The sequence below is a fragment of the Seriola aureovittata genome, chromosome 11, assembly GCF_021018895.1.
Source record: "Seriola aureovittata isolate HTS-2021-v1 ecotype China chromosome 11, ASM2101889v1, whole genome shotgun sequence".
NCBI lineage: Eukaryota > Metazoa > Chordata > Actinopteri > Carangiformes > Carangidae > Seriola > Seriola aureovittata.
In genome coordinates, this window is record NC_079374.1 from 22,226,603 (window position 1) to 22,239,859 (window position 13,257).

A 13,257-nucleotide genomic window follows, 5' to 3' on the forward strand; every position below is an offset into this window, starting at 1 on the left:
TAGCATGGTGGGTGGGAGATGTTACTGCAGTGAGGATAAAGAAATCAGTTTGTCAGTATTCTGTACAAGGTGCTACTTGAGCCAATCCCATTATTCACTTACTTGAACTAACTACATAGCATAGGATATCTGGCATTAAATGCAAAATATAAATATATATCTAGTGTTCCCAAATGCCTTTCACCTCTGTGGAGTGATAATAATTAGAGGGTTCTTGTTCTTCCACAGAAGGGAGAGATTGATTTTGTTGAATGGAAAGATTTGTAAGCCTTATTTTCAGTAGCTAATCAGTCACTTGAATTTCTTAAACCTTCTTGATATGGTAAAAATAGCAGATATGTGTGTTAAGTGATATGACTTATGATTTGTATTCCTATCCGCACGTTGTCATTTTCTCTTCTAGGGAATGGGAAGATAAGTTGCTGCTCCTCCAAGAGATCCTGGATGAATGGTTGAAGGTACAGTCCACTTGGCTTTACCTTGAGCCCATATTCAGCTCCCCAGACATCATGACTCAGATGCCTGAAGAGGGACGCCGTTTTACAACTGTTGACAAAACCTGGAGGGAAAACATGAAACAAGTTTCCCTGGTAAGTTGTTTGATTTCATTTTGTTTTGTTAAGATTTTGTTACTACATCAGGATGCAATAATGATTAAGGAGAGGGGTTTGACCATAAAATTAGCTTTTTCTTGGGTGGATTGGTTGATCACTATCCAGAAGAAGAAATCAGGAGGAGGATCTGTTTTTCAGGGCAGATATTGCCAAGATAAGAGGAGTGTATTTCATTACTGACAGGACGACAATCATAACTATAAAGGGAACTACAGTATATAAAACACATATGTCAGAAATGACCATGAATGGTAATAGGTTTAGAATAAAGTACATTTTAGTGGGGTCTTGAAGGTTAGGATTGTGAGGTTGCATCGCTAAGAGTTCTGAAAATGTTGACAAATATTATAATAACTCATCTAAACATCTACTATAGAGGAACAAAAACCCTTCCCCAAAGTCCTATGTACGCAGACATCTGCTGTCATACAACATCTAAGCAGAGTAATAGGGCTGAGCGGAATATCAAAAATATCGATATCAATATAGCTGATACTATTATGTTGAAAATATAAGAAATGGCTATATTCATCATATTAAATATGTGCAATATTAGCTAAGCAGGTTTCTCTCTCTCTTACACACACTAATTGGTGCACACGCACGTGCCACTATCCCAACACCTGCCTTGTCAGTGCATGGCGCTGCAGCAAAGTTCACCACTTTCCTACACTCAGGCCTAACTCTTAGCATCATAAAGCTCCCATGTTCCCAAAGCTCAGCCATTTGGCAAGAACAATACCTCTGTCTCCTGGCCCTGAGTTCCCCTTCTGAAGGGTGTTTAGCACCAGCGGTAACCTTGTGACCTGCCAAAGGGCATCCCTGAAACCAGACACTGTTGACAAGCTGATGCTCCTGTCACAAAACCTCCAGTAGAGACTAGAAAAGCACAGTGCAAATCTTCTCTTAAATTGCGCACTGTTTTTGTTAAACTTATTTTTATTTATGTACTGCTTTCATACTTTATAGCAAGATGCATGCTGCGTGTGCAATTGTCTTAAGTTTTTTTTTAAATACTACTTGTATAGTTAGATATTTCCAAGTGAGATATACAGTATCCTGTGTTTTGGTGTTACAAATAAATTCTGATGCTTTAACATTATCCTTTGGTAAAGTTTTCATCGTATTGTAAATTGCCACTTGCCACGAGATATTAGTTTTTTAGCCGTATCACCCAGCCCTACAGAGTTCAAAGAGAAGTGGCCTTCTCCTATTGGCTGCCTTTTGTTTCCAGGAATCATTTGATAGAGTGCAACAGTTAGTGAAATCACTGGACTCCAAAGACCAGCTGGTAGTGATTGGTCAGAACACTTAATTGCCCTTAACCCAGAAAAAAAGTTATATTTTGGTTGTTTGTATGATTTGCAAGACTATGCCTGTTGTAATTGTAATTTTGAGTTGTCACTCATGAAGAAAGTACCCTTGTTAGATAAACGCAAAATATAAGTAATCTACCTCTAAATATTTAGGACATACGCAATCTTCTTAATAGTTTTTATCACCAACTCAATGTAAACTGGTTTAACAGTAACCAAAGGGATAGGTAAAGTTACTAACATACTAACATACATGCCAAAAAAAAAGAAACAAAGTGTCTGCCAATTAAATCTTGGTTGAATAGGAACGCCTACAATCATCCAAATGATGTATTGACTGTACAGAGCAATTTCCTACAGAATGTTTGTTGTGTTGTAATAATTTCTATTTAGTTTGCCGGTCATGTCAGCAGACAGATGGTTTTAATGTTCAGACAAAGCAAATAAGGTAAATCTGAAAATCCTTTTCTCATAACTTGTAACACAGTGAGGAGTCCTGTGGCTTGAACTGCAAATACAGATCTAAATTCAAGTATGACACACACAGCTCAGGCCTGGTATATTACAAGGTAGTGTATTCATACAAATATGAGATTGTCTACTATAATCAAACGAAAATCATTACACAGCTCTGACTTGTATCACAGGATAACCCTGACTATAGGTGGAATAAATAAACAAACTCACAAACATTCTCAACAGTGAGAGTGACAGCACAGGGTGAGAGTGACTAGAGTAGAAGGAGGGGCACAGAAATATATAGCAGAGGCAGAGTATTTAGACAGAGCTAGGTAGGAAAAGACAGAGCAGGGAGAGTAGGGGAATAAGGAGGAAAAGGATTGAGAGCAAGACAAAAACAACAAAACGAGGATAGAAAGTGAGTGTTGCACCAGCCTCCTCAAAGAGTTTCCAAAGGGTAATTGGCGTCCTCAGTAGACCTGAAATGAGACACATCAATTTCAGGCAGTGTCCTCCAGAAAGCCCAGGCTGACTGCACCATCAAATAGAAATTATGGATTTTGTCTGGAAGGGGCAGGGCTGTACTGAGCCACAAAGAAAATGAGGTCACCAAGGGACAGGGAGCCTACACACAGAGATGAGCATGCATACTGTCTAGTCTAACGTGAGTTGTGTGCAGTTATGGAGCATGTTGGCAGAAATGTTGGTCCTATAATATGTCCCTATTTCTTATCAAACTTTAGTTAAGTTCAGTGAAGTTGATTCAGTGTATGCATACAGTGTATGCACACTAGGTAATCACATACATTCTGTCAGTGTTCAACTTTTCAGATATTTTCATGTAAATATACAATTAAACATACAGATAAATTAACAGGGACTATATACTGTATAATTAAATGGATGATTGTATTATATTTCAATAAATATTTATTTATTTAATCAAAATCATTTAAGATGTAAAGACCATACAATATTTAAAATACTGGTACTGGTGATTCTTTTTTAAAACATGGATCCTTTTGTGTTATTGTGTTGTGTTAATGTACTAAGAACAAATTTATAGCACATGTAGTTTAGTTTTTTTCTCTCAATAGTCTCTTAGAATAACCTTTTAATACACATCCAAAACAGTTACCTAATTCTTCCAGGTAAGTTGTAACCTGTTGCTCTCTCTCTCTCTCGGTGTATTAAAATACCCATTCTGCTCTTGCAGCAATGAGAAGCCATTAAGATCCTGAACTCACTGGTGACTACTCTACGAGAAAGACTGCACACTTGCTATAACATAATGCCAATACTTGATCACTATTCAGTTTTTTAGTGTTAAGGAAGATGTGAGAACCATCTGATGCACAACGTGTTAACATTAATGAATTTGAGGACCAAAAATGGAGGATGTCCTTAAAAATGTTTGTGACTCAACAATCACTTGTAGTTGTATGTATAGTGGTGTGCTCATTGACCTTGTAGTTCCTTGAATTACTCTACAAACATAATATGAATTTAAAAAAAGTATTTTTTTTCCTTCTGCCAGTCACCTACAGTAAGTTGCGATTCTCTGAAAGGAACTTCAGTGGTCATTTGGACGCAGCAGTTAGAAATTTATAAAGACATTTCTAACCATTTATTCTGGTACTGTAAGAAGACCTGCTTCCTATAACTTGAAAATTGTCTGAGGGGGAAAAATTCACACTGATAAACATCAGAGTTTTTGATGATTTTGATTTGATTTGAGTTTTTTTCTATGCCTCACTTGAGCTGAGTTTCTAACTGTCAATCTCTTGAAACCTCACATGAATAATTTAAGTCTCTTTGGGAGAGGAATCCATCAAAACATATTGCTTTACAACTGAATTGTCATGTCTGTTTTATAGGGTATCTCAGAGTTGGGATAGCACCTAATTAAAGAGGTGCACAGTTTTTTTTTTTATCATAAAATCAAAAAATGAATATGATTACAAGGCAGTACAAAATATATTTGGGAAATATAAAGATTCAGAAACTAGAACACAGCCTACTTTTTACCAGAAGTGGCCTTTAATTAACCTGAGAGTGATTCTGATATGGATTTTGAGCACCAATGTGGACCAGTAAATACTCTCTTCATAAAATTTGTTGGAAAATTACCTTTTGTAGTTAGATATCCCTGATTATGTATGATGATCCCAAATGATAATTGTGGGAATCCTAGATCTACTTGCTCCCCAGGACATTGCAACAATGTTAATTCTCAACCCCATTTATTTGTCTAAATAATTTTAGAAACAGAATTGATAATGTGTTTTGCATCGTTTATCCACATTTTAAATATGTTCAACTAGTGATGGGAAATATACCACTAGTAAAAGATGAATTATTGTGGAAAGTAAAATTCTAGCAAAAAATTATGTCTTCTTCTGAAATTCTTGCAATTTTTAAAGTTAATGATTCTAATTCACCACACCATGTAGGCCAGTAATAGGAAAAACATGACCCTGCATAGGCATATACTGCATCAAAATCTGACAAATAACACTTTCCTTCACCTCAGCAATAGCATTGGTCAGCAGTGCATAAAATTGGAATCATCTCAACTCCATAATACTACAGAACAGTGTAATCTAAAAGGCAGGCTAGGAGCTCTCCTACCCAAAAATCACACTAGGGTGTGTTGCTTTGCCCAAGCAACCACTGGGAGCTGCTCAAGATCCACTGATCTTCCAGCACCTTCACATTTCAACTTCATTTTCCTCCACTTTTTTTTTTTTTGCTGTCTGCTTTAATGTGTCATTTATCTACTATTGCATGCACATTTGCAGATAAAACAGGGCCAAATCAATTTAAAAGACTTATTTCAATGAACCTGCTTCCTTTTAACTACGCAGCACGCTACATCCTTACCCCCTCTAATAAGCTCAGAGAGGGAGAAACAATTGACCCTCTAGTGCTCATGGGGAAGATGACTACCATATTATTTACGAATAAATTCATGGATTCACCCGCTAATACCACAATGATATTCAGTAAAATAATACCTCATTGAATATTACACTCACCCTTTTGACGATATAATACTCTGCAGAATGTGCCTTGAACACACAAGACATTTTATGTTGTGGATGCGTGCTGTGGATCATTCGAAAACAAAGGAAAATACTTCCTTTACGTTACATTTTTTCACCACACAGACTGCAATCCCTCTATATCAGCTATGGACAGTTTGTGTCCCTCATCTGTATCTGCATAAAAACTACATTATCACACATAATACATGCATTAGGGCATTGTTATCCCTTCACTGTGCTCATGGTTAGCTCCCGCTGGCAGACTGAATACAAAAATAACTCTCTTATTATATTGTCCTTTTCAAGAATGAGCAAAAATCACTGATGATGATTTTGATGAAATCAAAAAAAAAAAATCTACAAAAAGCTAGAATCACAGTTCATCAGTCAGACACCCTTTGCCAGTGTAATTGTATGGTTCAGTGAAACACAATCAAATCAGGCCTTTTCTCTGTGTATCTAGTTCTTCAGTTTGGCTAATGACCTTGTTCATTTGATTTAGCCTTTAAAATGAGTGCCAGACATTGTATCTTAAGTTTCTTTTACTGACTAATACGTCATAAAAAGCAATCTAACATGGTTTTAATCCAAATTATTTATCATTACTTAAATTATATGGTGAGCCCTAAGGGAAAAAAGTGCCTACACTGCAGTCATCATAAGAAATCAGAAATGATTATCTCATTCTGTATAGCCTTTGCAATTCCACAACATTCTCTCGAACAGAGTTTGAGGAGATTAAAAGTGGCTTTCAATGGCTGTGTCTCCTTTTAATGGACAGTGACTCTGTTACAAAGCAAAAACTGCACCAAGTCAAAGCAGTGTGATAGTTTTTTGTTGCTTTTCTAATAACACTGATTTAGCTCTAGATTTTTCCAGATCATCTGTTACTGTAAAATGATTTGTGTTAGCCACACTAATGAACATTGAAGATCTATTTCTTTACAGCTATATTTTTGATATGTGGATTATTTTGCCTGAACATTACATGTTGCATGTTGCTAGGAGATACACAGGAGATACTAGAAGAAACTTTTGGACATCCAGTTGTTTATAGCTACGAAGCAAAAACATGCTTAAGGAAAATCAATCATTCATCAAAGATGAAATTACATCAGTATTTGGAGGCTACCTATTCAACTATGTCATCTATTTCCCTTACATGCTGCTAAACCTGCAAAAATTTATTATAATTAATAATGATATTTATTAATGTTATTAGCCATCGTTACTATTTTTATCAGTAGGACTACTACAGTTGCCATTACATTACTATTGCTGTTACTGCTGCTACTATCACTATTATTAATATTGCTATCATTGCATATTCTTGTTCTTTTCCTCTGTGCTCTCTCGCTCTCTCTCTCTATCTATCTCTCCAACCCAACCGGTTGAGGCAGATGGCTGCCCACCCTGAGTCCGGTTCTGCTAAGGCTTTCCTTTCCACTGTCACCTAGTGCTTGCTCTTGGTGGGAATTGTCGGGTCTCTGTAAATAATATTATAGAGATCGTCTAGACCTGCTCTATTTGGAAAGTGCCTTGAGATAAATTATGTTGCGAATTGGCACTATACAAATAAAAATTTACGTGACTTGACTATGTATGATTTAATTTTTAAAAAAAAACAGCGTTAAAAGACAGAAATAAGAAAGGCATATTCCTGTGTTATTCCACAGTAGCTCAGCATTATGCTCCCTCCTGCATTTTATTTCGTTTCCATTCAGAGGACGATATCAGGCTGTGCACTTCATTTCAGAATCACCAACGTTTTCATATGAACAGATTCAGCATATGAGCATTTTCATATGAGCAGGTTCAGGCATTCAGTGTCCAACCTTGAAGATTGGATAGACTTTTTATTTAGGCACTTCCTGGGGCTGACAGTTCCAGAGGATATTGAATTAGTGTACAGATGAGATGATATCAGAGCTGAAATATTTCATAGGTGCTAGACAGGCCTCAGGTAAAATCTCTATTACTGTCCCATCACAGATTTTTCCTGGGCGCTCTGTGACAAGTGGGCCTAACTGTGAAGCACAGAGTGGATGCTGCTAAAGGAAGATATTGCAGTTTTTTAGTGTTACCTTCAAGGCAGCAGTGACAACACTGCACCACTGGAAAAATATGAACAAAACAAACCATCTTTCTGTCATATGTCTTCTTGAAAAAACAAACAATGTACAGTATGTTTTAGATTTTATTTATATCTTGGAATTAAAATGCGTGAGTAAGTGTCCAAAGACACTTAAGTGCAACACGTATCAAATGTGATGCAGAAAATTGTGTCATTCACATACATCAGTTGTTATAGAAGTAGCAGCCATGGTACAAAAGTAAGGATGTGCCTATCTGGGGGGCCAATGTGATAAAATTGCTGCTTTTTTTGTAGAGATAGTGGCCTTGAGTGCTTCATTGGAAAAAGATTCAAAGTCCAAAGATGCCATGGAAATAGATATTTTATCAGCGCCTGTGAAAAACTCAGAGAAAGCTCAAATAATGGGTAGTTATCAGCTTGGAAACTACTACTAGGAAAAAAATTAGTCTACATGGACCTAAAGAATGTCAAACATACCCATTCGAGTATTTCAAATATATGTGTATGCATTGTTTGATGTTGGTGATGACAATAAAATGGTCCATGTTGGTTTTTGACATGAAACTATTGTTGAGGTAAAAGTACTTGACCAAAGTGATTATTTGCTGTAAACACTATTTTCTCCTGTCTGTGGTAGGACAAGCATGTATTGGCAGTGATAAGCATCGACAAGATGCTGGAGAGGCTGAAAAAGTCCAATGAGCTTCTGGAGATGATCCTCAAAGGTCTGAATAACTACCTGGAGAAGAAGCGTCTCTATTTTCCTCGGTTCTTCTTCCTGTCCAATGAAGAGCTGCTGGAAATCCTCTCTGAGACCAAAGACCCAACAAGGTAAACAAGCAGAATATGCCCATAATCATAATTATGTGTTATTATATTAATCATTATCCTTGATTACAATTAATAGCATCAGCTGTTGTGTGTAGTTGGTATACCCTGAGTGGTGGTGGTGGTGATGAGCAGCACCATAGTTAGTTTTCAGTTCACTCAACATCTATTTAGAACTATAAATAATAATAAATAAACTTAAACTACAACCTAAATCAGTTTCTGTACCACACTATGTAGCGAAGGAAATGGTGAAGACTTAGAGATTCAGACAGAGATTCAGCATGTGAAAGGAGCAAATCTAGAAAATGAAATAGAACTCAATTATGGCCTTTGAGAAACTGATGTTAGAGCTGGGAAATATTCAAGCAACAATTGGATTTTATTTACCACCACTGTGTTCCCCCAGAAGCCAAGTCCTCACTGATAACCAACTTCTGTCCCATTTCACTCAGGTCGTTTGGTTAAATGTGAATCCAGACAAAATATGTTCCAGCTTCTTACTTTCTTCCTGCTTTCTATTTCTCCTTTCGTTTTCACTCTGCTATCCCTCAATTTTCTCTCTCACTGCTGGGATGCGTGTGATTTATTTATTTATTTTTCAGAATTTGAGTTATTGGTCACTGAATGCATTGCTAGACTAACAATGTAAGAGGACTCTTTCTCGTAAAGACTGAGACAGGGCTGATGTAAATCCTCAACAGTAAAGTCTATCTTTAATGGGAGTGCATGGGGAAAGCTGGCTTTGGCCAGCAGATGGTGCCGGCAGAAGAATAACGCAGTGTCCTTGCTGAGTCGTTATCTTTTGGGGGTATAAAGAGCTGTTGTCTGTTACTTAGAACTAAGCTTGATCTGAACACATCCACTCTACCTATGTCATGCTTCTCTGGTGCCAGACTAAACCAGTCACCAGTTCTTTCCAAAATAATCTTATCTTATCTTAGTCTTATCTAAGGGTTCACTTACTTGCAACTTTTCTTTTTTTTGAGTTGTAAATTTCTGAATAACTACTGAAAAAACTACCATGGTAATTTGCCAGTGATGTAGTTATCTCATTAACCCTAACCTCTAGTAGTAGTAGTGAAGTGGAATTGCAGCTATGTTCAGGGCTAATTGTCGTATAACATGGAACCTGATTTTAAAAAAAAAAGGAAGACTGGGGACAAAACGTTGTTTTTTCATGCTTCATGAAAAAGCATATCCCCCTATATTTCACAGTAAGGGGACAGGCATTCAAACTAAGTGCATCATTATTTTTTTATATAATAAATGCACAAATCATTAACAGCATGGACACTCAGTATAGATGTGGACTAACAAACCACCCTCACTGTAGGGCCACCTTTAACAAGTAAAAAAAACCCTATGGTAAGAATAGTGAATATTAAAGCATCTTTTAATTTATTCAGATAGTATTTGTACAGTTTTCGTGTTACTTTCAAGTCTTTCACGCTACTGTCTTGAGCTCTGTTTTTTTAAGCACGAGAGAATATCAGCATCCATCCCATGTCCATTTCTTTTTTATATAAACAGGAGGACTGACTCAAACCAGAAATGGTTATTTTCTATAAACAGGGGCTTATGTACTGTAGCAGCAGCAAAATTTGTCTTCGTGATATTGATCCTCATATACTGATAACTTGTGACAATTGTCTGCGTGGCCGTGCAGTGAAAACTGCACATAAGCTGGACATAGGCTTCAGTACTTATATGGCCATTGTAGTTAGCTGCATTGGTTTAAATGGAAGTAGATCAGTGTTACAAGATGTCACTTCCTATTTCAAACATTAGATCAGATATACTACAATATATATATACTAGAGATATTAGAAAATACCATAGTGATTCCATTTTCTTGCCTTCCTCTCCTCCAGGGTGCAGCCCCATCTGAAGAAGTGCTTTGAAGGCATCGCTAGTGTGGTGTTCACTGATGTGCTGGACATCACTCACATGAAGAGCAGTGAGGGTGAAGTGGTGCAGCTGCTGGATATCATTTCCACCTCCAAAGCCAGGGGGCAGGTGGAGAAGTGGCTTCTGGAGCTAGAGAATGGCATGATTGCCTCGCTGCATAAGGTGTTGTGTGAACTGTTATTGCACTTTATTGATTTTTTTTTTAACTTCACTCATATACACATCCAAGCAAATACATGTGACCAAAGTTGAGCCTGCACACTCAAGGCCTCCCCTAGTGTCCTTTCAGCTATCCTCCGTGATGCAGAAACCTGGTACTAAAAGTCTCTGTCCCTCCATTTCAGGTAATCGGTGAGGCAATCCAGGCATACCCCAATGAGTTGAGGATAAACTGGGTGCGTGCTTGGCCAGGCCAGACTGTGCTGTGTGTCTCACAGGTCTATTGGACGAAGGACATCCATGAAGCCATCAGTTCAGGACAGAGGGTGATCAACTCTATATTGTATTTGTTTACAGTTTGTATAGTATTGTCATTACATTCGAGAAACAGTTAAGCATCCGAATTACCAAGATGATCATTTAACAACATCCAATGCTATTTTGAAGGTATTTCAAGAAACCTTAAAGAGTCCTCTAACTATTTGGATAGAAAGATAGCCCATCCTCTTTGCTCACTATTTCTAAAGTTTGGTTCAATTACTTCAAATCACACTTAAAGATCTTTTTATTGTACAACAGACACTTTATTTTGTTAAAAACACAAGCAGCCCTTCATGTTTTGCAGAAACAATTAAACTCTGTAGTTCCGTGATGTCTGTATGTGTCGAAGCTGTAACCATGGTAACAACTGGTATCTGAAATACATCATCTACAGTACACTCTGATGTTGCATGATGTCTGTATGAAAGTTGTAACCATGGCAACATACACTGTGCAGTATACAATCTTCTCTGACAGAGGATGAGAAACACTCTAAACAAAAGATTTAAAAGGTTCCCAAAATGAGGTCAACACAGTCTGATTACTCTTGGACAAACTGTGAGACAAACAGATTACCTCTCAATGAATTTGTTACTTAGAGTAATGACTTACCCAGTGGCACTATCTCCAAGCTATTATCAAGAGTGTTTCAAAGCACTTTGGCTTTAAACACATAGACAAAGGTGAATATGGGTTGAACAGCTGGTGTGAATGAGAATTACAAACTGTAACATGTCTTATTTAGTTCATATAGCCAGCAGAGTTTTATAAAGGTGCACAGGGAAGTCCTATATATAATATACCTCAAGACACAACAGTTTGTTTCACTTCATATGGTGAAGATCATGCCCAGCCAGCAAAAGCACTTCCAAAGGAAGGAGAAGTGTGATGTCTTTCTCGTAGACATCTCGACAGTGATAGACTTGATAGCTGTGTGGGGTTTAAACTTGTGACCTTCAGTTTATAGATGGGGCCTTGATAGCATCCCCTCTCTGTCTTGATAAACTCCAACATGCTCTGCCTTCTGTTTAATGATGCCTCTCTCCCTCAGGCCCTAGACGCCTACCTGGAGCAGAATAATAGACAGATTGACGACATTGTGGCACTTGTACGTGGCAAACTGTCCAAGCAAAACCGCGTTACCCTCGGAGCCCTTGTTGTGCTGGACGTTCATGCCAGGGATGTGCTGGCTGCGCTGGTGCAAAAGGGAATAAGTGACGAGAATGACTTTGAGTGGCTTAGCCAACTACGCTACTACTGGGTGGTAGGTGGAATGGGTAGATTTGGTGCAAGTCTTTAGGGAGCCATTCGGCCCACAATGATAACTAAAGTTAATGATTCAATTATTTATTTCATTCATAATTAATACTAAGTGATTGACCTCAAAATTCTGCATCACACCTTCTGCAGGAAAACCACCTCCAGACCAAGATGATCAATGCTGGTTTGCCTTATGGTTATGAATACCTCGGGAACACACCACGCCTGGTCATAACTCCTCTCACTGACCGCTGCTACCGGTAAAGCTTCTATACACCCACCCTTTATCTATTTGCTAGTCCCTGTGTTGAAGTGCAAAAACTGCCCACATTACAGTATTAAGAATAAGGTGATTTTGGTTTGTTGGAAAAGCCTGGCACTGAGAAACTGCCACCTTTTACAACACAGCTTTAAAAAGCATTGCTCCAGTGAGGCTCTCAAAACCTTCAACATTTCACTAAACTTTTGTCATCAAGCTGGAGTGGACATATTCTGACAAGTTCCTGTTGATAAAGATAGTGAATACAATGAGGAAAATCCCACTTTATCTAAAATCACATTCTACGCTTTGTCCTGTCTGGTCATACTCTTTCAGCACTTTGTTTGGTGCCCTCCACCTCCATTTGGGGGGGGCACCTGAGGGCCCAGCTGGCACAGGAAAAACAGAAACAACCAAAGACTTGGCTAAAGCTGTGGCCAAGCAATGTGTGGTCTTCAACTGCTCTGATGGACTGGACTATATTGCTCTGGGCAAATTCTTCAAAGTGAGTCATTCTCTAACTATGACTTAATTAATTTCCTCTACAACTAGTCACACCTATAATTTAAATTTAAACACTCATAGACTTTTGAAAGCATGCTCACTTATTGAAACAACACACACAGTGAAACAGTGAGACACTAAGCCTTTTTCCTACACCTAAGTCAAAGCAAGCACAAAAAAATCTTTTACTTCTAATAATTACTTAATTAAGTAAGTAGATATCCCCACATACTTTTGCTCTCTTCTCTGATGTAAGTGTGCCAGCACAGATACATCCACCATACAAGCATAACTAAGAGCATTTCCAAACAAGTATGATAATAGAGAATGACACAGGGGTAAAAATCCACTCTATTTTTATTTTCTCTTCTCGCACAATGGAATACAAACATTAAAATATCAGTCTATACACCACTACAACCTGTCCTCACAAATACAGGATAATGTAGGGCGGTGGTACAGGTGTATTTGCGCACCATTATGC

At 37.8% G+C, this 13,257-nt stretch overlaps 1 protein-coding gene across 1 annotated transcript in view; it reads left to right on the plus strand.

Annotated features, from left to right (window-relative positions):
* dnah7 (dynein, axonemal, heavy chain 7) overlaps positions 1-13,257 on the plus strand; it is a 76,161-nt gene that overhangs the window by 11,579 nt on the left and 51,325 nt on the right. The window contains exons 19-25 of the mRNA XM_056388975.1: positions 404-590; positions 8,169-8,362; positions 10,234-10,432; positions 10,615-10,755; positions 11,802-12,014; positions 12,161-12,270; positions 12,606-12,774. Of these exons, the coding sequence (XP_056244950.1) occupies positions 404-590; positions 8,169-8,362; positions 10,234-10,432; positions 10,615-10,755; positions 11,802-12,014; positions 12,161-12,270; positions 12,606-12,774 (1,213 nt within the window). The remainder of the gene's footprint in view (positions 1-403; positions 591-8,168; positions 8,363-10,233; positions 10,433-10,614; positions 10,756-11,801; positions 12,015-12,160; positions 12,271-12,605; positions 12,775-13,257) is intronic.